This window comes from Erpetoichthys calabaricus, chromosome 1 (genome assembly GCF_900747795.2).
Source record: "Erpetoichthys calabaricus chromosome 1, fErpCal1.3, whole genome shotgun sequence".
Lineage (NCBI taxonomy): Eukaryota > Metazoa > Chordata > Cladistia > Polypteriformes > Polypteridae > Erpetoichthys > Erpetoichthys calabaricus.
In genome coordinates this window covers 49,839,736-49,866,440 of record NC_041394.2, presented here as the reverse complement: position 1 = coordinate 49,866,440, position 26,705 = coordinate 49,839,736, and the positions used below count along the sequence as shown (strand labels likewise).

At 36.4% G+C, this 26,705-nt stretch overlaps 1 protein-coding gene across 3 annotated transcripts; it reads right to left on the bottom strand.

Moving 5' to 3' along the window:
* Positions 1 to 4,315: 4,315 nt before the first annotated feature.
* npm2a (nucleophosmin/nucleoplasmin, 2a) lies at positions 4,316 to 24,069 on the bottom strand. 3 transcript variants are annotated; one of them, XM_051924318.1, is made up of 7 exons: positions 23,631 to 24,069; positions 14,316 to 14,388; positions 10,420 to 10,499; positions 10,207 to 10,317; positions 9,866 to 9,959; positions 6,185 to 6,250; positions 4,316 to 5,022 (listed from the first exon to the last, which is right to left on the bottom strand). In XM_051924318.1, the coding sequence occupies exons 2-6, from the start codon at positions 14,386 to 14,388 to the stop codon at positions 6,186 to 6,188; spliced, it is 423 nt and encodes a 140-aa protein (XP_051780278.1). In that variant the 5' UTR covers positions 23,631 to 24,069; the 3' UTR covers positions 4,316 to 5,022; position 6,185. The 3 variants fall into 3 exon arrangements, with proteins under 3 accessions (XP_051780278.1, XP_051780269.1, XP_051780272.1); XM_051924309.1 differs by having other exon boundaries at positions 4,321 to 5,022; positions 6,185 to 6,253; XM_051924312.1 differs by lacking the exon at positions 4,316 to 5,022 and having other exon boundaries at positions 5,727 to 6,253.
* Positions 24,070 to 26,705: the final 2,636 nt, after the last annotated feature.

Genomic DNA, 26,705 nt, shown 5'->3' with positions numbered 1-26,705 from the left:
CTCATCGCTACCGCTGCACCACCGTACCCACAAGTTTAATTATTAACAGTATACATTACTTAAATGACGTTTAAAATATTTATATAATGTAATAAACATACATTACTGCATTTCATCTTAAAAATTATATCAAGAGTTCCAAGAAGATAGCGCTTGGAAATCTAAATCGACTTGGAAGCCAGTTATCTATAAATATGCACTCTCATCTATTGAATTGAATTGCTTTATTGTTATTGCACAGTACAATGAGATTTAATATGCAAATCCTCCACAAACTTATTTTCCTATAAATGATAAAATAACAATAAAAATGAAAAATACACAATATGAAAGCATAAGTGGCTCAATATTACAACTGTTGTGCAAATTTACGGTGAGGTAATTGTACTTTATAGTACAAACAGTTCTACTGGAAGCACTTGATGGACTGATCAAGTGCGTTTATAGCTCATGGGATGAAACTGTTTCTGAACCGTAAGGTCCCTACAGGAAAGGCTCTGGAACGTCTGCCAAATGAGAGAAGTTCAAATAAGACTGTGCCCATGGCTGGGGCAGCGTGTGGTAGAAGCTGTATCCCGATAATTCTCTCTACTCTCAACACAATCTGCGGTAGAGCTTTCCGATCAAGCTGCTGTACAGCTGTGATTCCACACTCAGATACAGTGGGTTAAAATACTCTGAGAGGTGCACTGAAAGTAACAATGCTAAAGCAGCTATGGTATTTGGAATGATTTGGCTATTCCATGCACCATTAGATGGTTACAGGTTGATTACAATCAGAAGCCTTAAACTACTAAACGATATGCGGTTAATTTCAGTGTATTTGACAAAGCTGTGTCAGGGATGTGAATCTAAAAAAATAAAGGGAAACCACATAGGAACAGTTGCACTATTTTGACACTGGGTGCCACAAGTTTAAAAAAAACGAGCTGAAAATTTGCGTACTCAATGAATTGAGCTGGGGTGAGAATGTGCGTGGTTTTACGCCAAGTTGTTTTCATACATTGTGATGTGAGCATGGAAATGGGTGTATGCAACATTGTGCATGTACGTACTGTTTATACATGTGGCCACTAGACATTGACACAAATTGATGAATATCTACAAGCCTGGTCTGCAAGAGAAATAAAATCTTGCAGTACTTCTTTATATTCTCTGCTAAAAAACAAGGGTGTACAGAACTTGCATAGGTGCAGGTAGAGGACAATTTCTCAAAAGTTTGCCTTTGTAAAGCCAGCACAAGTTCAGCATACAGCTCCAAGAGGACAGCTCATTGAAAATGAAACAGACTTAGAAGCCAGTCATCATTATCTATAAATATGGGCTCTCTTCTAATTCTTCCATTTGCGATGTCTTCTAACAATGCTAAAACAGCTATGGTAGTTGGGATAGTTTGGCAATTCTGTGCACCATTATATAGTTGGCGAATGATTACAATCAAGTGAATTAAATTTGTAAACGATACGCAATTTATTTTGGTGTATTTGATAAGGCCTGCATCATGGATGCGAATCTAAAAAAGAAGGGGACAACACACAGAAACAGTATCACTGCTTTGACGCTAGGTGCTACCCATTTGTAAAACCGAGCAGAAACTTGTATATGCATGGTCTGAGGCTGTCGTGAAAATGTGCATGGCTTTTCACCTAGCTTAGTGAAAGTGTGCATGGAAATGGGCATATACAACATTTTTGTGTATATGCACCACTTATACATGAGGCCCCTAGTCTGGTGTCCTCATAACTAAATGTAGGCAGCAGTGAAGATTAATAATATTCAGTGCAATACTGTGGCCTGTACATTTAATAAAACTTGCACTCATATAAATAACCTGTTTATGAAATATTATCCCTTCATATACAACTTTTTATTATTTAACAGTGTTTACTTTTCTTTTTTGGTTTCATTATTGTGCTGCATAAATCTGTAAGAATGCATTTCTTGGGCTAAGCCAGGATAAATATCAACAAGGTTCCTTGTTTACCTGGTGTGGAATATGACCCGGACAAAGACAGGCAGACACCTTTAAATTACCCCACACACATTTATTTTGGGTCTCCATTACCATACACAAAGTCCAAATATGCACAAGTTACTCACAAGCCCCCAATACCCCACAGTCCAGGCCAATCAATAATGCCACTCTTTCTTCAGACCGCCTCCTTCTCTCCTTCAGCAACCTTGTCCTCTCTTCCACCCGACTCAAGTCCATTTCTGAAGGGAGGCGGCCCCTTTAAATAAGTACCCGGATGTGCTCCAGGTGTGTTCCCGGCAATCTCCCACCGACACGCCCCAGTGTGGCGGAAGTGCCGGCTGTCTCCCCGGAAGCACTCCGGGTGTCCCTGTTCCTCTTCCCCCCAGCACTTCCTGGTGTGGCGGAAGTGCTGTGGTCCAGGGTCCTCCAGGTATTGGGGTCCTCCTGGCATCAGGGCACCCCCTGGTGGAGGCCCCCAATACAACCAGGGAGGACGCCCCCTCGTGTCCTGGAGGAGGCACAAGCCCTCCTCCACTCCTCCTAGGCATCCCGGCCGGGCATGGGTGCCCGCCGGGCACCACACTGGATTTTCTAGAGATGGGCTGATTAATCTCATATTTTGACATTGACTATATTATACCAAGACAGTATTATCATATAATTATAAAAAGTAATAACATATCCTGGCATTTACAGACCCCACTTTCACTGAACCTTGGACACAATTAATTACCACAGCTGCTGATCTGCTTAATCTTGGTAATTTGGAATTACTACTCTTCATGACCTGCTACACTCAACTTCAGCACGGCTGCGGAAAAGACAACAGTCATAACCATCGACGGCACCATCAGTTAAATGCAGTGTTCATTTCTGATGACTTTTATCTCAGGCCTCCCAAAAGGGTCTCACGATCCATTTTTATGCTTAAAGACTAATACAAAATATAGAATTATCATTTGTGTTCTGATTTGTTCTTGCAGCTGTTCTGGTGGTTATTTTGTTGTCATTGAGGCTTTAGGGTGGCATGGTAAATGCAACAAACTTTCTAATATGCAATTCACGGCTTTGAACCTGTTCCTACGGAGGAGCCAGCATTCCCTGCTGGACACATTAAAGAGTGACTGCCCAGATCCCAGAAGCAGTTCTGAAGCTTGGCTAAGAATGAGTTTAAAGCTGCTCTAAGTCCAGAATAGAGAGAAGAAAGTAGGATGAAGGCACGTGAGGTTTCTGTTTCATTTCAGCAATAAACAGTCTGTCAAATATACTGAAGCAAACCATTTGTACAAAGCACCTAAGTACTGGCAGCTCTTTTTGATAAAAGTTTTATTATTCACTTTACTCTGTTGTGTTTTCCTCTGCTTTGTATCATTTATGAAGTTATATTAGGAAACTCAACTTCTGTAGGCAACACAGTGATTCAGTGGTACATCTGCTGCCTTGTTTTGGGTTCTCCTTACGTGGAGTCTGCATGTTCTATGGGTTTCCTCCCACAATCCAAAAACATTCAAGTTAGGTGAACGGGTGTTGCTAAATTGGTCATAGTGTGTGTTTGTATGCAAGTGTATTCACTGGTGTCCTGTCCAGGAATTGTCCCCGCCCTCCGCCAGATGCTTTCTGGGATAAGCTCCCGCTTTCCCACAACAAGGCATAGGATAAGTAGGTTTGGAAAAATGAATGGAGGGACTAATTCTGTCTAGTATGAAATTAAGTGAGATACTTCATACACAAAAGTAACACATTTAGATTCTACAAAAGAACAGTGCCAATCTCTCACATACCCATAACAAAGCTGGTTAGGTCAATTTTAAATGTAATTTTTGCAGGAAATGTGCTCACTTCATCTAAGATGCACTTCATATGCCCTCTAACCATCACCATGCACAACAGAAACAAGTCTCATTAGATGCAAACTTGAACACCACCTGAAGTATTTATTGGAACACGAAAAATGAAATTAAAATGATAAAATTATTGGGGAGATAACTAACAAAACAATTACGCAGGCTGAAAAGATTAAAGAATCTAAAAATCTAAAAAATTAACTTTGAAACTAACTTAAAATAATTTTTGGTACAGAAATACTGAATAAGCATTGAACAGACAATATAGTTGTACTTTTCTATTTAAGAGCAGTTTGCAAAACACATATCAACATATTGGGTTTATTGTGACTGACATATTCAACATAAAATAAAGTACCATGGTAATATACATCCATTATCCAACCCGCTATATCTTAACTACAGGGTCACAGGGGTCTGCTGGAGCCAATCCCAGCCAACACATGGCGCAAGGCAGGAAACAAACCCCGGGCAGGGCACACACACCCACACACCAAGCACACACTAGGGACAATTTTGGATCGCCAATGCACCTAATCTACATGTCTTTGGACTGTGGGAGGAAACCAGAGCACCCGGAGGAAACCCACGCAGACACGGGGAGAACATGCAAAGTCCACGCAGGGAAGACCTGGGAAACGAACCCAGGTCTCCTAACTGCAAGGCAGCAGCTCTACCAATGCGCCACCGTACCATGGTAATATATCTTATATAAATACAGAACTTCAGTGACAAATATTTTCTAATAGAAGATATGCAAAATATTACCACATATAAATTAAAACACATCAATTCAAAAAATGAGAAGCAGAAAATGTCATCTGTAAATATAAAAAATTGACCATTTAGAGATGAATTTTTGATCTTACATGCAGAAGAATAAAACAGCATGAAATCATGAACTTCACCATAACAAGCAAAAAACTTCTTAAATGTGTTAATTCTAAATGCATAAATTGCACAGTTTGTACCATGCAAGCAAGCAGGTATGCTTTTTTGGTGGATAAATGAAGAAAGGCACTTCGTATTTTGTTCAACGTTATACATTTAAACCATAAAAATGTTTACATTTTCAACATTATGATAACCGAACACAAATGAAACAGAACAAAACAAGTTCAGATTTGTTATTATGTCTCATTTAAAGCTCAGACTTGTTCAATCCTGGTTTTCCCAACTATAGTTTAAGTAGTTGGTGGTGAACTGTGAAGATAAAAGAGGAGGAGAGCACATGATTATATTACTTTGATTCAAAATTGACATTGTGAATATTCACTATATTTCCCTTTTGTTAAAAAACAAAAACCCTTAAGTTCTTAGCCTTTGAAGTTAAAGAAATTAATTTAGATATATAATAAATTTGTTAACACACACTATATATATATATATATATATATATATATATATATATATATATATATATATATATATATATATATATAAATATATAAAAACTACAGAAGGATAAGTAACAAATGACTTATGGAGGCTAAAGTTCCTCATCATTTTTCCTAATGCCCCTCTCATTTGGCATGTGTGCAAAGGAGAGATTTTATTTTCTCCTCACTGACATTTATTTTTTCATCTTTAAGAATCTGCAGTGATAGGCAGGGCTGCTTATGAACAAAACTGCTCTCATATTTACCAATCTTCCACTTCCATATGACAGACTATAAGAATAATCCAAATCTCAAAGACTGATAAACTGATGCAGTCAATATTTCATTTTGTTACTCAGAGACACATACGTATATCTGGATAGAATATAAAACAATTTATTTTTGTATTATTATGAATCATTTGATTCCAACTGTATTACAAGAATGGTGGTTAATATTTAACCAGAATTAAGATTTATATAGACTGATAAAACATAATTTGTTCCCTGGGGAAATTTTGCTTTTTACAGATACTCTATAAATAAATAAATAAATAAAGACTTGCGTCTTCCAGTTATTTCAACCTGTATGTTAGACTGAATATTGAACAAAGGTATATCAATATGGCTGCCTAATTGTATTACTTACCTAAAATAAGACATAAAAGGAAGTTATAATGCACATAGTGAGATTCTAAAACATCAATTCAAATTTGATATGAGCTTTTTTGGAAATGAGGCAGTCTCAGCAGAGTGGGCATTAGTCTGCACATATAAACACAATCAAAAGAACACTACAGCAATTCAGGTGTCAAAAAGCCTAACAGAATGTTACTGAACTATGAGAGAGCTCCAAAATTCCTGGAGAAAGTACTAATGAATGCAATGGCAGATTGCAGACTCGGATGTTATGATTATAAATGTATTAGCCTACAACTGCAAAGGCAGAGAGTGAGTAAAACTAAAGAGGTACCCAATCTTGCCCACCTTAATAGAAACTGGAGGGTCCAAGATGTTCATGAGATTCTTCTTCCACTGCTTCTTCAGAGTCATCTACTAAAGATCATCAGTGAGGAGAATTAACAGTAAAGAGAAAATACAAGTGCGCTTTCAGTGTTTGTGGAAAACATTTATTTCATAGTGAGCACTGGTTAACATAACAGAAATAGTTGTTCATCCTCTTGACAATTTCTAGTTGATATCTTAAAATGGACAAGCAACTGCATGCTATTTAAATCATCATTTAGAAGATCTGCACAGTGAAACAGTGTGTTATTCTAGGCATACTTCATTACATAATATGTATCTACTGTAGACTTAACAGTTAATTTTAAATGGAGCAGAGGCAATGAACAATTTCAGTTAAATTTGAAGTATTCAATAGCTCACATTTGAATTTACTTGATATCTGAAAATGAATGAAACAGCCCCATCTTACAAATGTGCCATTCTAAAAGATTTTGACGCAAAATATTCCATATAATAAGTTAGTAAAAATGACAAAATATTGACTCTCGATTCCCAAGTATAAGACTCTAAAAAATAAATTTGAGTTCAACCTCTTTTACTATAATACAAAGTTTAATTAGGTTTTGGAGTTCCATGAACACAAACGTAACTAACCTATATAATCATATAACGAGTTCTGGTTCATATGTTTCTGCTTATTGTCTCGGTAGCACTAACTCTGTCAACCTCTTGAAAAGATTTTAGAAATTACAACAAATGGTTATGGTTAGAAAAAAATACCTCTAATCACTGTTTTGTCATATCCAGTAGAACTTCACGTTTTTTCAAATTTGGTTTGGTATTTCAATTTTTTTGCCATTTTACTTTCCAACTAATTTATTCCAAGTAATTACATTATATACCTTTTCTTGCCTGTGAGTTTATATTATCAGAAATTCATTATACCATATAATTAACTTCTTTCTCTTAATTATTGTATGACATTTCAAAATATGTGTGATGATAGTGACTTCCTTGACAAAATATAAACCGGTAATTAGTTTCTAAAGAAAATAGTTACATATTCTCGAAAATTTTAGACGATGTAGGGCAACAACATGCTCTCTCATTAAATGTCATGCTTTATTATTGCCTACCAAAGAACTTTATCCACATGCTTTTCTTGCAGCGAAAATATTACGTTTTGGAATTCATAATTATTTACAATTACATGCTTTAACACTAGAATTACCAGAGTCTACGAAAAAACTCGTAGATCCGGCCCACCTTAAAACTGTTCTCACCTCTCTTTTGTCTTCTAAATGAGCCGATTAAGACGAGCCAGCAAGCAGCCGGCTATTCCATCCCCCACCGTCGCAGAACGTTCACTAAGTTTTCCCAGCTCATGCCTTGTTTGACTATCTGGGAGTGACTGAACTGCTAGAGTTTTAGAGTGGAAATAATAGATCGTTACTTGGAACACACGCATTTCATGCGTATTCCGTTTCTACAGTAATCTGTGTAAACACATTGTTAAAACAAAAACTTTTTCATATTTTAGTAATAAATGTTACAAAATGTGGCATAAACTATAGCATTTGTGAAGCCTGACGTCCAAACATCAAATAAACACTTTCACAAAAGGTTCAACGATGCTACAACACCTTCCGTGGCGTAGCAGTATGATTTGCTGACTTAGCGCTACAGCAGCCTTGCCGTGCATTACAGACCCGAGTTCGATTCCCCGCTGAGGAGGAAGTATTTTTTTTTTCTTTGTAACCACAAACGGACATAAAATTTATAAATTGGTATGCACTGTAAATCGTTAAGTTTAAAATGTCGATCGCGGTTATTTCTGTTGATTAATTCATACATTTTTTCTTAGAGTCAGAACAGGAGCTTATTCAGCTTCTGATCTGACTCTAACAGCGCCACAGTGTAAATTCACACCCAATCTGACGCTGTTCGTTTTCAAATAATATTGTACTAGTGCGATTATGTTTTCTGATTGGTACTATTCGCGTCGTCATAAAATGATTTCTTCAAAACGTCACATATATTTGTCTCTTTTTTTAAAATGTGCGTTGATCACCACCAGCATGTTGTAGCACACAGCAACTGGAACTGCATGTTCTTGCACGCACTGAATAAGACAGCGCTATATGCAATCATCAGATTCAAATGTTAACAGTTCACAGTTCACACACACGCAAGGATCGTCTTTCTTACATTTACAATGTGTGTACCTGTTACAATGTATTCACTTCTCTCTATGCTGTGGTTTCTATTACACACCTGAAAGACAGACAATATATGTGAAAATATCATCGCACTAATGCAATATTATTTGAAAACGAACAGCATCAGATCGTTTGTTAATTTATGCTGGAACCGGAAATTCTCTGATGTGGAATCAGTTCTGTATGGTTGTGGGTGTGAGTGGTGGACATAACTGGGAATTACTGTGAATGTGTGTGGTGTTTTGAGATAATAAATAAAGCTGCGAATTACAGGTGCTTGCTCAGTGTAATAGAAACCATAGCACAGAGAGGTGTGTACACTGCAACAAGTACACAGGTAAATGTAGGAAATGCGCTCCTTGGGTGAGCTATAGCGCGTCTTTATGTGAAAACAGCAGTGTCAGATGGGGAGTGTCTGATGATTGCATATAGTGCTGAAGTTAATACTCTTTACTATGCTTTCCTCTGCATGTCCTGGAGTACAAAAGAAACAGCATACAGCAACATGTGGGGACTGGCAAGATTGGGGGAAAAAAAACACGTGGTCGTATGTATCACGATATACTGCAGAGCTATAGCGCGTCTTTATGTGAAAACAGCAGTGTCAAATGGGGTAGGAAGAATGAAAAGTGAATAAAAAAAACAAAAACAAAGCTAACCTTTACAAATATCATAAACTACACCGGCTGTTACAGACTGAAATCAAATGTATCTTTTTATTCTAAAATAGTAAAAATAAGAGCTGTTCACTTCTCAAAAGGGAGTTGTGCAGGATCGAACTCGTGACCTGCTGATTGCCAGTCAGCAACTGATACTGTTGCGCCACAGCAGCAATCATTGCAAATAAGTGTCAATGTCGCATACTGAGGCGGCTTTTTTTTCTGTAGTTGTATTTTTGAATAAAAGCGCACTTGTTCCGTTATATTTGTACCTTTCGTGAAAGTGTTTCTTTGATATTTGGACTTCAGGCTTCATACATTATATAGTTTATGCCTACATTTTGTCATTTACTACTAGAATATGAAAAAAGTTTCTGTTTTAAAAATGTGTTTACACAGATTACTGTAGAAACGGAACACAAATGAAATGCGTGTGTTCCAAATAACGATTTATTATTTCCACTCTAAAACTCCACTTCACTCCCAGATAATCAATCAAGGCATGAGCTGGGAGAAATTCGTGCACATTCTAAGTCAGTGGGGGGATGGAATAGCCGGCTACTTGCAGCTTGTACATTTAGATGACAAAAGACGATGGCGGAGAGGTGCGAAAGGATTTAAGAAGCGATTTAAGGTGGGACGGATCTACGAGTTTTTTCGTAGGCTCTGGTAATTCTAGTGTTAATATGACACCAAACAAACAAATTGGATGTCAATTGGAATGTTATGTTGAATTAAAAAATACTGTATATATGTTCTTAATGCTGTGGTAGAAGCTTGTTTATTTAACACACAGAATTCCATAGCAAAGCTGTACTTACTGGTTATGTGCTGTCCATAAATGTACACTGGACCTCCCCCAGAATGCAAATTAAAGGTCACAGGAAGATTCACCTCAAGGCCATATAAACTAACCTGGCAGATTTAAAAACAAACTTTTAGAAGGGTTGGCTGTGGTACTGTGTCAGACTGGTAGGTGAGGCTCTAAATGTAACTTTAAAGACAGAATACTTTCTTTCTTGCCCCATCTTAATTTTGACAGAGAGGCAGGTCAATATAATTAAGATATGTCTAAGGCCATATTTCACCCATAAAGACAACTTATATTTCCTTCCTACACTATGCTTCCATTGTAATATTAAAGGGATACAAAATGGCTCACCATCGGCATTACTGAAGGTTTTAGTGAAGCAATAGGTGTACTTTTTGCAGTTATCATAGACTGCACCTCCACTACATGGAGTTCATCTTTTGCAGCAGCATCCAGGCATATCTAAATTAAATGAGAAAATACATATGTGTAAATCTCACTGAAATACAAAAATGCATATGTTTAATATCAATACACTACAAGATCTCTCAAAGCATCACTCACCGTCTTAATAAAAAGCTGATGTTCCAACAAGTCATTTACTTCAAACACAAACTGTCTCTGGTTCCCTGTCAGAATACAACCTAAAGAAAGACACACAGAAAGCATTAGGTTGGGAGTTTTAAATCATGAATGGACCAATAAGTGAAAAGGGCTTTAAGAAATTCATAGAAAACACTATTATTCTATTAGCACATCTACACACTATGAACTGAGCTTTTCAAATCTAAAAATTAAACAGTTGAATCATGCAGATGACAAGGGCTGACAATGATAAATAAATAAACACATCCTTGGGTGAAGTTTATGGTTAAAAAAAAAACAAAAAAACAATCAGTTCAGTTTATATACAGTTAAGTCCAAAATTTGGATGGCAGAAATCCAAACTCCCAGAGAATCCATACTCTTTGAAAACTCAAAAAGATTAAATTTTCTCTCCTTTTGTGTGTGAAAGCACATAGATGTGGATTATTGCTATAGATGTATAGCAGCAACAATTGATAACACGGATCATATGGATGCAAAGAAATGACAAAATTGTAAACAAGGTGATAAAAGAACATACTTAAAGAAAACAACAGAAGCATCTGTCAATCAAAAAAGTTTTCCCATCAACAAGCAGTACTGCAGATGCAACAAAAGTCATGGGAATGAACAAATAAATTTATTCATTTTGAAAAATGAAGCACTCTGTTATTTGTTAATAAATAAACCAACAAAATGTGCCCATTCATCTCTTCTGCATTCTTCTTTAATTTTTGAATGTTAAAAGTAATGGAAAAAAAACCTGGAAAAAAAAAATGAAAACCCTGACTGACCAAATCCCTGAGCAGTTCCGATTTTAATACTTTTACCGTAATGTTATTTTTTACTAATTTAGAAGAAAATGAAAGTTTTAACAAAATTAATCAAATTTAAAGACATTTAAAAACATCTTTTTATTCTAAAATAGTAAAAATAAGAGCAGTTCACTTCTCAAAAGGGAGTCGTGCAGGATCGAACTCGTGACCTGTTGATTGCCAGTCAGCAACTGATACTGTTGCGCCACAGCAGCAATCATTGCAAATAAGTACTAATTTAGAAGAAAATGAAAGTTTTAACAAAATTAATCAAATTTAAAGACATTTATTGAGTTAATTGTAATTCTTGTTTCTTAAGAAACACCCTTTTGCAACGCTTCAATAAAGGAAGGTAGGGAATGTTTTTCACAAATATAAATATGCTTATTTGAAAGCAAATATTAACCTTTTAAAAGATAAAATCAGTTTCAAATGTTTCACTGCACAGTGCATGTTTTATTAGACCACTTGTACAAAACAGTTTCATATGACAAACAAAAAACCTCAGAATTAAATGTAAACGGAGCATTGTTTTTTAAATAAAATTAAACTGTAATGATTCTAGTTCCCTTAGGAGGGACATAAAGGAATAACTTGGTACTTATTCAATCTAAACTATTTTACCATGCATTTGAACCCAACAGATCAACAAATATGTTTTTTTGTTATTTGCTGCTGTTTACTCTCTTTATAATTTTGATGCCAAACTGCACTTAAAGTAAATTACTGTATCTTAACACTGTTTAAATCTTTTCTTGATAAAGAAAAAGCATTTTTATGATAGGCCATATATACCATACTGAGCAGGTTTACAATCAACTTGTTATTTTCAATTTTCCAATATGATTGAAGCAAACATAACAAACCATGCCCCTTTCCAATGTCAAAATACACATATGTTATTCAGTTGGGCTCAAATATGACTTTGAACCAAATATGAACCAAAAAATATTTCTGCAGGATAACACATGGCATGGGGAAAAATTAAACAAAGCTGATGCAAACACAAATACATTGTTAACAGGTCATCCAAAAAAAGCAACACAATCACATTTAGAGATGTATAATATACAATCATGCTGGATTTAATAAATAAAAACAAAAATCACTGTGAGCGAACAATCTTAAGGATATTTAGCTGCAAAAGCTCACATGTAATCAGAGGATCAAGTACTATTCTTTAAGTTGCCACACAAAGAACTCAAACTCCTATAAGCATCAAAGGATATACTGTACATGACACACCATATGGTATTGAGAATATGCCTTATAAAAAAATCAAAAGATACAATATTATAGGGCTTTTAGTATGTAAATTGGAGTCTTATTTACAGAATTAAAAATGTGTTTAAGTGTGGAAGTGGCAGCTCACCAGAATTAGCACAAAAAGAACCTGATGTTATTGTTCGCTGTGACAACTCACTGATTTAAAAGACTGGTTGATTTCCTGCAAAAGCTCATTTTTGGATGAAGGAGCAGGGGTCTACACTCACTAAACCATTAACCATTATTTTCACTAAAATAGCAAGTAAAAGATAAATCTAAATTTGTTCAGGCTTTTTACAGTGGTGTTTGGTATAGTATGCAAGCATGACTCCTGGGCAAACTATGTATAATTTAAAAGTGTTAAACATTTCTCCATAATGTAGTATTTGCACAAATCAAATATTTTATTTACTTATTTAAGTGTTTAGTGTGGTGGCCACACAGCACCAGGATCCTGGGTTTGGCCTTTCAATATTTGAGCTGAGATGGGTTTTACTTCAAATATTCTGATTTTCCTCCCCAATTCCAAAGATGCATTTGATAGTTTAGTCAGTGCCTTTGAAGAGACATTATTTGCAAACTTATCTGCATACATCATTTCAATATACGAGCATAATATTTTACAGAAGGTAACCCAGGCATTTGGAGGCTAGTTGTACAATGAGAGAGAGGCACATATGGGATTGTTTTATTATTAAAATGGAGGAATTTAGAACATACAGAACTCAACATATCCCAAACACTGAATTCACCTGAATCAACTGCTAGGTATACGTCACAAAAAGACTGTAACTTGAAGTGCAGTGTTCTTAAGCATCCCTACTTCAGGGCTTCCCCCACTACTGAAAACTGTGGGAGGGCTTGAGGTCTGATGCATATATTTTGGCATCAAACACAACCAAACTGAATTGGTTTATTCAATGCCTGTGAGATTTTCATTTTTCAAAATATCCATAACATTGAGATATACACACACTGCATTAAATGACTCTGAACTAGTTTGAAAATTCTGAAGCAATCTTGTAAATTAATCATGAACTGATAATCACTTAAGGTGATTGCTCCAGCATCTGAGGGGCATGATTTTAGCAACTGCAGTCCTTAAATGAAACTCAAAGTAAGTTGTTCTGAGACATTGCCCCTCTTCCCCAAAGCAAATCATTCCCACAATTCTCACCTCCTTTCAATAACAATGCAAAGCTCACAGTCATATGCATTAAAATTATCTGTTAAATTGAGAAAACAATTCTTTGGGCCTATGCTTTTGATGCTTTTACGATAAATACCAAACATGGGCACAAACATTAATGTACGTTACGATAAATTAATACAACACAAACTGACATTATTTTATTAACAGTATTTTATGAGTCCATCAATATTTAATTGTATTCTTTAAAAGGTATTCTTACTTACAAGCTGATCATGCTATACACTTTTACAAACATAGTACAATAAAAATAAAAGAAACATGCTGTTGAATAAAATAATTGCAACATTTTAGAATTCTTATGGTATTCTAAATTAAAGTGAATGGGAAAAACAACATATTTGTCTGAAAACAGAGGGTCCTGCAAATATAAGTTGTGTAGTAGGCTAACCCAATACATTAAGGTGCAACCAATTTTATTTTTGCCCTACCAATATGCACAGTGTACTGTAGCAGTCTTTCACAATTCAAATTCTATTTTTAAAGTCTTATAATTCACTTAACTACCTTCCTATCAGTGTTACATCAAAAAGTAACGAAGGAATTTGTACATTTGAAAAAGAAAAAAAAAAAAAATAACTTACCCCACATAACACAGACTGGCTTCTTTGTGAGTGAGGAAAGGGAGGAAAGGGAGGAAATGTTAAAACGATCCATCTGGAAGTTAAGTAAACATTAACTTTAGAAAACCCTCATTTTTATGTATAGGAAACTGTAAATTAACTAATCATCCCATTCTACAAACAGAAAATTAACAGCATATCCAGAACAACTATGGATTTAACAGTGGCAGCTCCATAGCTTTACAAGAGTTCCACAATTGACTTTATGTTAGCTTGTCTGTCTGACAAATCATGCAACCCCTTGAACAAGGAGGACAGCAACAAATCCATGCTACATATTGTATATATATATTTATATTAAATGGCAAGAATAGTTTTCTTTATATTAAAAGTCTGAGTGATTGCAAGTGTGACTTTTTTCAGTGATTATTGTGTAGTCTGGGTATCAACATTCAATAATGTCAATGACAATGTTTAGAAACAACTGTATGACGTGAAAAGTATACGCTGGAGAAAACCATGGCGCTGGAGCTGAAACTATGCCATGGAGCAAGATGAGCAATGAGTGAAGCATACAGTTAGACTTCTTTTAAAATGGCTGTATCTCATAAAAATATTTTGTTTTTATCCTTCCTAAAATGACATGAATACACTGCTTTACAATATTTGTGCAATCTCAAGACACAGATCAATAATTAATAGCATTCTTGCCTTGAAAATTGGATGTATTTAGTGAGTTTTATAGCTTTTATTTTCACCCTGAGACCCCAGCGCCATTAACTTCTATTATAAATGCAAGTCCGGGCTAAGTATTTTTTTAATTTATAAAAATTGCTACACTTATTCTTTAAAAAGACTGTAGCTATGTTATTGTTGGAGCATAGTTTTAGCTTTGGTAGCAGGTGCAAGACACATTGTATATATACACATTTTGACATTGACAACAGAGTTTCTGGTTTACTTAAGTACTAGGGTGTTGTACCGTGTTAGCCATTATGAAGGTAGAGAAAAGCCAAAAAAAATGACACCTTTTATTGGCTAACTAAAAAGATTACAATATGCAAGCTTTCGAGGCAACTCAGGCCCCTTCTTCAGGCAAGATGTAATACAGAGACTGGAGTTCCCTATGTTTATATACAAACTCTAGGACAAGAAACAACATTGGTAAATCTTTAAATGAGAAATCTTAAATGTAAAAAATTAATAGATTCATTCAGGCTAGGGTTAATTTAACAAGAGAGAAAAGAACAATGTATGGTCAAGATCTCTGGATAAGATAACTGTCCAACAAAGTCTTTTGAAGTTTGTAATGAGTTTTTTCAAGTTATTGTCAAGATCTCTGGATAAGATAACTGTCCAACAAAGTCTTTTGAAGTTTGTAATGAGTTTTTTCAAGTTTTTTCTCTCTTGTTAAATTAACCCTAGCCTGAATGAATCTATTAATTTTTTACATTTAAAATTTCTCATTTAAAGATTTACCAATGTTGTTTCTTGTCCTAGAATGTGTATATAAACACAGGGAACTCCAGTCTCTGTATTACATCTTGCCTGAAGAAGGGGCCTGAGTTGCCTCGAAAGCTTGCATATTGTAATCTTTTTGGTTTACTTAATATATTTTATTTTATGATACAATTGCACCATTCACTCAATGATTTTAATAAAGTTTGGTAAGGACTGTAGAATTCAATTGTAAATAATGCCTATTGATTATTCTTTTAAATTTGTACTACTACCTTATTTTTCAAAGACATATTATCTGATCCAAATTGGAAAAAACAGACTCAGTCTTAAAGACACCACTGTTTATTCATAGTGGTGTAACTATCTTCCATCACTTGTGAGAGAAGTACTTTTAACTGATCATTAAAATTATTAAATTGCTAAACAAATTAACGTTCTGCTAATGCACACCAGCATCCAATTCTACCACTTTGTCTTCAATACACTATTAAGCTTTGATAGATATAATTAGAGTGTAATATTAAAACTACAAAAGGAATTCAAGCACCTGAAAACACCAGATATAAAATGAATACATACTAAGCAATATACTGAATATACATTAAACACATTTTTCTTCATAATGAAAGCAATCATTTCACATACTTTAGATCAAAAATCAAAATGTAATATTCTGTCAATTAAAAATATATTCTCAATATATTTCAATTTTTACTTAAGAGAGCATCATTTATCCATCCATCCCTTATCCAACCTGCTATATCCTAACACAGGGTCATGGGGGTCTGCTTGAGCCAATCCCAGCCAACACAGGGTGCAAGGTAGGAACAAACCCTGGGCAGGGTGCGTGCGCACACACACACACACACACACACATCAAGCACGCACTAGTGACAATTTAGGATCGCCAATGCACCTAACCTGCATGTCTTTGGACTGTGGGAGGAAACCGGAGCATCATTTAAGTTTTGAATATTACTTTCCTATACTGACTGTTTTTTCTGTTACATTTGCTAATTAAAATCACTGAAAGATGGACTTTAGAATACCATGCATTTCATGTGCTCGTTCCAGCTTAAGATTCCAATAATAAAGATTGTCAGTGTGCATCATAGTATAATGCGATCATCAACATTATTTCTGATATGATCACCAACAATTGTTGACAAAACAAATACCAAAGTTTAAAGGTTATAATGTACTTAAGACAAGACTGAAATCACAAAATGAAGCCAACTTGGTTAAAATGGAGGCAAGGTAAATAATAATAAAAACACACACATAGAATAGAATGCCATATAATCCAGATGTGGGTGGCACAGTGGGTAGCGCTGCTGCCTCGCAGTTGGGAGACCTGGGTTCGTTTCCCGGGTCCTCCCTGCGTGGAGTTTGCATGTTCTCCCTGCGTCTGCGTGGGTTTCCTCCGGGCGCTCCAGTTTCCTCCCACAGTCCAAAGACATGCAGGTTAGGTGGATTGGCGATTCTAAATTGGCCCTAGTGTGTGCTTGGTGTATGGGTGTGTTTGTGTGTGTCCTGCGGTGGGTTGGCACCCTGCCCGGGATTGGTTCCTGCCTTGTGCCCGGTGTTGGCTGGGATTGGCTCCAGCAGACCCCCGTGACCCTGTATTTGGATTCAGCGGGTTGGAAAATGGATGGATGGATGGATAATCCAGATGTGCTTATACACTAACATTTTACCAATACGGCAAATTCCACCTGCTTCCAGCCTACAGCCTGTGATGGTGTGGGTTGGCTCCATGCTCTCACTCTTGTTTGGGAGCCTCTTGAACATGATACCGTTGATAACGTAACCAGAGCTTGGCAGATGAGTACAAGACACACACAAAGCAATGGGATGGAGAAAAAGTTCTCTAGTTCTTTTATTAAAAGTAATCAAAACAAAAAAGTGTCCAAAAAGTGCAGTGCATCCAAATATTCAATAAACAATCCAAAAAAAGTGAAAGTAGAGGTTAAAATTAAAATAAACCCATTAGAAACAAGGTTAAAAACCATCTGGCAGGAAACTGTCCTTTTTCTTTTTGATCTTGTGCTCCTCTTTTTTCAGCCCAGGGAGCGGTTGTAGGTACAACCGCCTAATTGCCACCTTGGGCCTCATTATGAGACAATCAGACTGTCTGCATGTGCCAGCAAGGCAACACACGGTCAGCTAACCGCCACACACCAAACCAGAGACGAACCATTTTATCAGATGATCGCTCGCACCTGCTCTATTCTCCAGTGCAGCCAATTATTTATATAAAATGGCTGTTTTCCTGAGCCGCGAACCCGCTATGCTGCCACACAACCATGCCAAATGAACTGAAGAATAAATTATTTTTTATAATAAGGTATCAAAGAAAATTAAGTGGTGCTTGTCTTTGAATTTGGGACATATATCTTCTAAATAGTAATTATTCATTTTGGTTTGCAAAATACTTAATTTTAAGAGGTGTGATAATTTGAATGAAATGTTTTTTGTAGTCCATGCAGTTAAATATAACAGACATCAGATGCTAAAATTAAGAGTTTCCATTTTCAAAGCCTTTCAATTGCTACATTAAAAATTACACATTTATGACTCCATAAAACCAAGTCTACATGAATCATACTTTACTCTTTTTTAACACATCAGACTGTAGCTGAGGGTGTTGTACAAATTATAGTATAATGTGAAACATGAAAATAGCTGTCCGCCTACAATCTTCACCTACCTTAACAGAGCTTGAGAGGACCTGTAGAGATAAACGGCAAAAAATGCCCAAATGCAAGTGTGCAAAGCTTATCAGATGATACCCAAGAAAACACCATAGACAACACTGCAGCAGTGCTGCTTAAATGGACTGCAAAGACCAATAGCCCATTTGGCAAGATTATTTTTAAAAGGGAGTTATAAATTCATCAAGTGACTTTTTTTTCAACACTTCACTGCACAATTGGATTACAATTACAACCATTGGATTACAATTTTCTCAGGATTTATGCTTTTGTTATGTGCCCACTTTTTTGTGTGATTTCATCCATCGTCTACAAATCTTCACTTAAATTTACATCATGGTAGGATAAAACTTTACATTGCTTTTAAAACACTGTTCACATGGGATTTAATTTTATAGCTATACCACCATCTGTGAAACAGGACTATGTACTGAGCACTTATCATTTTGTGCTTGGCATTTTGTTGGATTTCTTCTGCATCTGTAATAATTATCACTTTAATAATTTACTGCCATAAATATACACAAAAATTTATTACAAGTTTAATTTTGTAAAAAGTTAATGTTTATTACAAAACTGTGGAACTATTCACTTTGTCTCGGCAGCCAAGCTCACACACATGATTTGCTTGTGCAGTGATTGTTCTATCTCCCATTTCTCATAACTTCTTAAATTTTATTTAGTGCAATAAACTTGGAATACTTTAAAATAATGGTCCCAAAATATATTTTCAGATTTCTCATTCGTGGGGGTCCTTTGTCCACTAACCCCGAGAAACACACAAGAGATAACTGTACTAGGTTTTAATAATTGCAGTTCAGTGAGTTGTGACCATGTTTTGCAGTTTAGACAATGAAAGTGATAATGATTGCAATACAAGTAACAAAAGACCCCGCTAAAATAGGTTTAGCATCTGTGTTACTTTAATGGGAATGGAGCTGCAAGTCAAACAGAATTTCACATTTGACTGTACTCAATTTTATCACTACATAAAGAAAAGAAAGGCTCCTAAAGGCTGCAGGGTGATCAGAGAAGTACTACTGGAAAATGAACCACAATGAACAAAAACAGTACACAGATTTTGTTTTTCATAATACTTATTTCATAGGTTCAATTATATTACATACTATTTTAACATCCTGCAGTTCTGGTTCTTATCTAAAATGAAAATTACACAAAATAATCTTAAAAAATTTAAACATACAACAAAGTGATCTAAGAGTAAAAATGAAAACTAAAAAGAGTAAAAATTATAGTTTGCATTCACTAATATTTTAGTTTGGCCTACAAGAAATAGTACTGAAATATTTTTGGAGTACTGTATGATTTTTGAACAGTAAATGGGAAATAAAAAGAAAGCTGTTTGAATGTAACATTAAGGTATATGTTCTTTATTTAATTACTAGCTGTCCCCTGCAGTTCTGCCCATGAGGTAGTGAAACAGGACAAACTTTAAAAATCAATTTAGAAAAAAAAAATGTAATTCTGGTCAAGTGAAAGGTAGGTACACTCCAACATCAAACGTTGGCACTTTATCTGATCTCGTTCAGCTCCAACGGGAGAAAGTCTCCTGCGTGGGTAGAAAACCATGTGGCTGTGTTATCTCTGGCAATTTGCAGCTACCCTTTAAAACACATGTAGCTATGATCTCTGTCAAAAACAGCAAACGCTACTCCTTAACTATCTGTAGATGATCTAAATCCATTAAGTAGTTCTCTCGTGAAAAGTGAACAGACAGACGTTGTGTATGTGTGTGTATATATATATATATATATATATATATATATATATATATATATATATACACACACACACATATACACAGTATATAAAAAATAAATTAAAAAAAAAACTAACACCTTGTGCACTTATCACTATTACACCAAAAATTGTTTTTGACATCTTTAAATGTCAAATGTTTGCAAATAGTTATTTTACTGTGTGAGAACAAGAGGCAAAAAAAAATGGCAAAAGTATAATGTGATGGTAGCAGAACCGTCACCAGGTCTTTTGTCGGTGCGGGAAGCTGGAAGAACCAGCAGCAGCCGCTATTTAGCTAAATAAAGTACAGTAAACAGTTGACAGGTGAAGATTCCCCATAACACACTTAATGTTAGCACATCATTCTGGTAAACATCAGATTTTTTGATTTTAGATAATGCCTTCACTTACCGGCTTGGCGGAGTCATCTTCTTAAGTGGACTAGCCGCGTTAGTGGTCTGTTGACGGGCAGTTTTCATTCTATGCGTGCGTGGCTGCGTACTCCCTTTATGGTGCTAAAACCTGGCAAGCAGCTGATTTCGCAACACTCAGGAAAAACGAAACGGGGAAAGGGGAAAAGCAATCGCAATATGGGTATGGTAATAGTTTTACTCCATTCATTCATGAATTTTAAGTCTTGCTGTTTAACAATTTAGATGTAATCCCCGGGGATGTGTGAGATGTATGTAAGATGGTGTATATGTAGGAATAAAGTAAGTATAAGGAGGTGTTCCTCCCCCTTGTCTGTATGATAGAAGTCCATTGCCTTTAAGCTACTGGGTAGGAAATACTTAAAAGGCTCAGTGCCATTAGTAAGGGGGGAGTGTTGAGGATAGGTGTCGCTATTGTGCTTATTGCAAAAGTTTTTTTCCCCATGCTCAAGGTTGTCTTAAAGGTATTTTCCAACCTTTTTAAGCCAGTAAGCTTCAGCACTTGGGGAGAGAGGTTTTGGCTGCTACAGAGCCATTGGACCGGTTATTCAGCCTTTTTCGTTCTACCAGTTTTTTTTTTGGCAGCTTTGGACTATGTGCATTTTATGAGCCTTTGCTTATAATTACTATGCATGAATGTTTTCAGTAATTTATTGAATTCGTCCTGTTTGTTGGATGTGACTATTTTCTTCTGCTGGATTGCTACATTTAATTTTTTGTTGTGGATTTTGTCCTTTATCTCACCCACAAATACTGGTTTACCATTTTTTTTTTGCAATAAACATTGGTGACTTTGATTTCAAGAGACTTTGTACTTTATCTGGATTTGGGGTACCTTGAGTGCCGTCCGGCTTTGAACTACTAGCGGACACTGACCGAAGACAGTGTTTTGTGACATATAAGTGAATAATGAATAAATCTATGTTTGGGGAAAAACAAATTCAAGAGCTACTATTAGATATTTATGAGGTTTTATTGCAAGTCAGAATTTTTTTTTTCTTGTGTTTATTATTTATTCAGTTAGGTCTCCTACTATAAATAATAGTCAATACACAGTATATATTAAAATGTTTGTGTTTTAATAAAATAACACACGATTATATATTTGTTATTACTTTTAATATTTTTAGTCTGGGAAGGATGTTTCCTGGCTTGACCATGTTAAACGTTGGCTCTGGGGCTTGGGATCTGCGCCGGCAATCAGAACATTTGCTAGTTCGAATCCCGTAAATACCAGAAGTGACTTTACTCTGTTTGGCCCTTGAGCGAGGCCATTAACCTGCAATTGCTTCGTCCTGGGTATGACGTTAACTCGCATCCAGCCCTGAAAGCATGTTCTCGAACTTGCAGGGAAGAATCGGGGGTTGGTGGCAGGATTGGCACTCCAGCCAAAAAAAAAAAAAAAAAAACAGTATTCCATTCCATTCGAACTCGTGTGGTGCTGAGGTGTCACCCGTTACATGACTGCAGTTGGGTCCTAATGTGGGATTCTGAGGTAGTTAGTCAGTCATGTGGTGGGTGCAGCAACGCGCTATATCAGTTTATGCTACCAACCTATTCATGCAACTCTGATAACAATATACACAATCACAAAGTGTTACAATATGAAAATATTACATAAGAACAACAATCGAACAATATTAGGAATAATCACGCACAACTGACATGAAATCCGGTGGAAAAAATACACACAAAAGCAGGCCTCTGGTGCTCTCGCACAATCGGGATCAAGCCTCTTGAATCTCAAGCACGCTAACCCACTGATGTTTGCTGTGCAGAATTTTCCAATGGCGTCGCAAATCTCAACTATTTTGGATGCTTCACGGTGATGTCGACAGACACTGATTCAGCTTCTAGTTTGCACGTCTCCCTGAGCCCAAGCGGGCTTTCGTCCTTCATCCCCCAAGATTTGTGGCTCAAGAACGAATGAGACCTGTGATGGGCTGCTGCTGTTCAAAGGCTGTTAACCGTAGCGTGTCCAATGCAAACGAAATAAGTTCAGGCATCTCGAGACCTGGATAAGCATATTAGAAAATTGACGAATGGGGTTTAAAATCCAACATGGACACCAATTCGTGTCTTTTGAAGAATGACAGACAGGCACTGAGACGCACGCAGTCAGCGTCCTCAACACCGACATCTGCAAACCAAACGTCAGATTCAAAGTTTTCATTTTAAAGAACGGTTCATTTCAGAGCTTAGCCACGCAGGCAAATGTATGTAGATAAACTGGAATGTTAAACTAAAACTGAAGAAACGCAGCCACTGGAGTGGATGCTAACTTTCGTTCCCAAACGCACATTCCTGCCTTACGAATTTAAAACTGACATTTTTTTCTGCGGCTGTTATCATAAAAATGGCGCTTTTAATAATGCTTATAAAGGTATGTTTCAACTTTTTTTAACTTTATTTTGTATAATAGCAGTCTTCTGGAGGAATCGCCTCTTATTTAGGTTGGGCAGGAAGGAGCTGCGACTCCACGGTATTGTTATTTTTTTTTAGTATCAACACAATATTCACCTGGAATCTTAAATGAAATAGTTACGGTAAAACGTGTTCGAGAAACGTTTGAACGATTCAATATCTCGTTTATATATGTATACACACAAACTTTTTCCACCAAATGCCGAAAGTGGGCCCACTGTTTTTTCGAAACATTAAAGATCACACGTATTAAAAGTTAGGACCATGACAATAACATTAAAACAATATTTAACACAATGCGTCAACATTATAGAAATTACAACTTTCACATTACGGTAATTAAATACATACAAGCCTAACTACCACCGTAGCCCAATCACGAACATGTTTGCAAATGCAAGATGTGTGTATACTTGAAAATATTTCAGTTTTTATAACGCTTCACGTGAAATACCTTATGTGAAGATATACCACTTTTTGTAGCAGTTCCGCCTCTAGTAGGTTAAAAAATAAATAAAATCCCGAGTTCCAAAATGTCTACTTACCTTTTGTGGTTGCAGCTGGTTTGGCGTAGACACGCAGTCCGCAGTTTCTCCAGTTAAAACTGACCCGCCCGCACTCTCGACTCAGTGCATCAAAATGTCACGTTAACAACGAACAGTCGCAATAAAAAAAAGCAATATTCAGAAAACAAAGAAAGGTAAAGGCCTAGTGCGTTTTATCAAACATAAATGTGTTTTTTTTTTCTTTTCAAATTAGTGGTTTTAGTGCCCAAAATTAATTTGTTTTAAAATCGTTTATTTTTTGATGCAATTTTTTTCCAAAGCAGAATATTCCAAAAAGAAAACTGAATAACTTATATTTTGAATTGGAACTTGGGTACAAAGAGCTATAAATAAGAACACATCCTTGCAGTGAGAAGGTCTGACCTCCCTTTTGGCTCAACTAATGCATTTGTAATACAAGTTTTGTATGAGGGGCCGAACCCACGGTACCAAGTCCAGGGGCCTTATGTATAAACAGTGCCTACGCACAAAAATTTTGCGTAAGAGCGTTTCCACGTTCAAATCGCGATGTATAAATTGTAAACTTGGCGTAAAGCCACGCACGTTTCCTCGGTACCTCATGCCCTGACGTACGCAAGTTCCCTGCTCGGTTTTGCAGACTGGCGGCACCCAGCGTTAAAGCAGTGCTACTGTTCCTGTGTGGTTTATAAATACTGTACAGTACACTGAAATTAACCGCATATTGTTTATTAGTTTAAGGTATCTGATTGTAATTAACCAGTAACAATATAATGGTCCATGGAATGGCCAAACTATTCTAAATACCATAGCTGCTTTAGCATTGTTACTCTCACTGCACCTTCTTCTTCTTCTTTCAGCTGCTCCCGTTAGGGGTTGCCACAGTGGATCATCTTTTTCCATATTAATCTCACTGCACCACTCAGAGTATTTATATCACTGTATCTGAGTGGGGAATCAAAGATCTACAGAAGATGAAAAAGAGAAATATTGGTGTACAGCATCAAGCACACACTGCCTCAGCCATGCTGTCTATTGAACTGCTGTCACAAGGCAAACATTTCAAAGCCTTTCCTGTACGGACCTCACGGTTCAGAAACAGTTTCATCCCAAGAACTATAAACGCACTCAATCAGTCCATCAAGTGCTCCTTATAGAACTGTTTGTACTTATAAGTATACAGTTACCTCACTGTTAACTTACGGTACAGTTATAATATTGCACAACATGAGCCACTTTATAAAGCGCGTATTTACATATGATGATGATATCAATTTAAGATGAAATGCAGCAAAATATGTTTATTATATTCTACAGGTAAAACTTTAACTTCATTTAAATAATCTATATTGTTAATAATTAAACATACCAGGACACAGTGCCGCAGCGCTAGTGAGGAGCTTGCACTCCGTTCACGGATTGTTCCTGCCTCGCGCTGTATTCTTGCTTGTGCTGGCACAACACTGGAAAAATAGATAGATAAAATAATTAAACACGTACTACGAAGATATTTCAGTGTTCCTTAAAAGTTTTGAAGAATCGGCGTTCTAAGCTTACAGATGGCTTAACGTCTATTACAGAGCTGATTGTGTGGCGATTGGGTATTTGGAGAAAGTAAAGTAAGGACGGGAATTGGGGGTTAGTACGCTTGAAAGAGACAGTACTGCTACAATAAAGTATTTCATCGAAGGTCGCGCATGGCGCAGCAAGCATCTTGCGTGAGACATGAACAATCACTGTGTCACTGTGTTCCCATGTTTAATAACATGATTTAACTCCTATCATCATGAAAATGATATCATGTATACATCTCAGTATTTTAATTATTCACAGAGCTGTAATATCACGAATGTAATGGATTCTGTGTCCTGTCGGAGGAAGAGAAAGCCCGGAAGCACATAGTGATTCACACACATAGAGCACATAGAAGATCAAATACAACACAAAGCATTTAACGTGCTACTTTAGTTACGATGGGATTTGAGAAACTATTAAATTAAACAATTTTAAGATGAAGTTTATGATGTTCTACTTTAATGGCAAAGTAAACTACGTGATTAAAGTGGAAATTTCAAGATTAAAGTTGATATTTCGTGCTTTTTTCCCCACTGTGTGCCTTTTTTTTTCTCTGTACCCTAATAAGCTTTCATATGACACTCAGACGGTGGGCTACGACTTGCCTTTTCACGGCAACTTTGATATCTGAAAACTTCTTTTTTATTTCGGGCACTGTGCGACTTTGTGAACTTGAGCTTTCCAGTTTCTCCGACATCCTATGTCACTCGATCAATTTCCTTTTGTTGATTATATCACTGTTTAAACCAACAAATAGTATGCTTTTCCTTGCCTCCACTTGGTATTCGCTGAAATTCTTCTATTTTCCCCCCATGCTTTTCCCATTGTCTTTTCACAGAAGGCTGAGCTTAAGGGCTATTTATATTGATTTGCATATTCAAAGAGGCATAATTCTGGGAGGAGTTGGGGCGGGACAGCAGGCACGTGCACGTGTGTTACTTTTCACGCTGACCGGGATTTATGTAGCGGAAGAACGTGGAAGTTTGCGTACACACAGACTTATGCATCTGGAATTTTTTGTGCGTAAGCATATTTCCGCTTTTGTCCGTACGCCATGTTATAGTGTGAATTCTACGCACGGCGTTATACATGATGCCCCAAGTGGTTGCTGCCATATATGAGTTGGAATTATTGCCTAAAATAGCCCAAAAGTAGCCCAGTTGTAATTGTTAGTAGCATCATTCCTTTTGTAGCAGTATATCAAATACATAGATGTTCTATACCAGAGCACAGTTTTGCATAAAGGTGAGAATGTAGCTCTCTCCTAAAGCTTTTACATGTTGCATGTTGTATAGCACAATCAATATGTCATAATCCTCTTATCCAGGACAGGGTTTCAGGGCAGCTGGAGCCTATCCAGGTAATCAAAGAGCACAAGGCAGGATCAATATCTGGACAGGGCACTAGTCCATCGCAGGAAAACACACAAACACTAGGGCCAATTTGAACAACAGAAAAAAAGGGTTATTTTCACATTGAAAAGGAAAGATGATAAAAAATGATGTTTCAGCCATTATCAGG

Excerpts from the sequence above, each read along its gene's own strand:
- npm2a (XM_051924309.1), bottom strand. The coding sequence starts at position 14,388 with ATGGATCGTTTTAACATTTCCTCCCTTTCCTCCCTTTCCTCACTCACA. Across the intron at positions 10,318-10,419 it reads ATCAGCTTTTTATTAAGACG|ATATGCCTGGATGCTGCTGC; the intron begins GTGAGTGATGCT and ends CATTTAATTTAG. Across the intron at positions 6,254-9,865 it reads TTATGGACAGCACATAACCA|TAGATGACTCTGAAGAAGCA; the intron begins GTAAGTACAGCT and ends GATGATCTTTAG.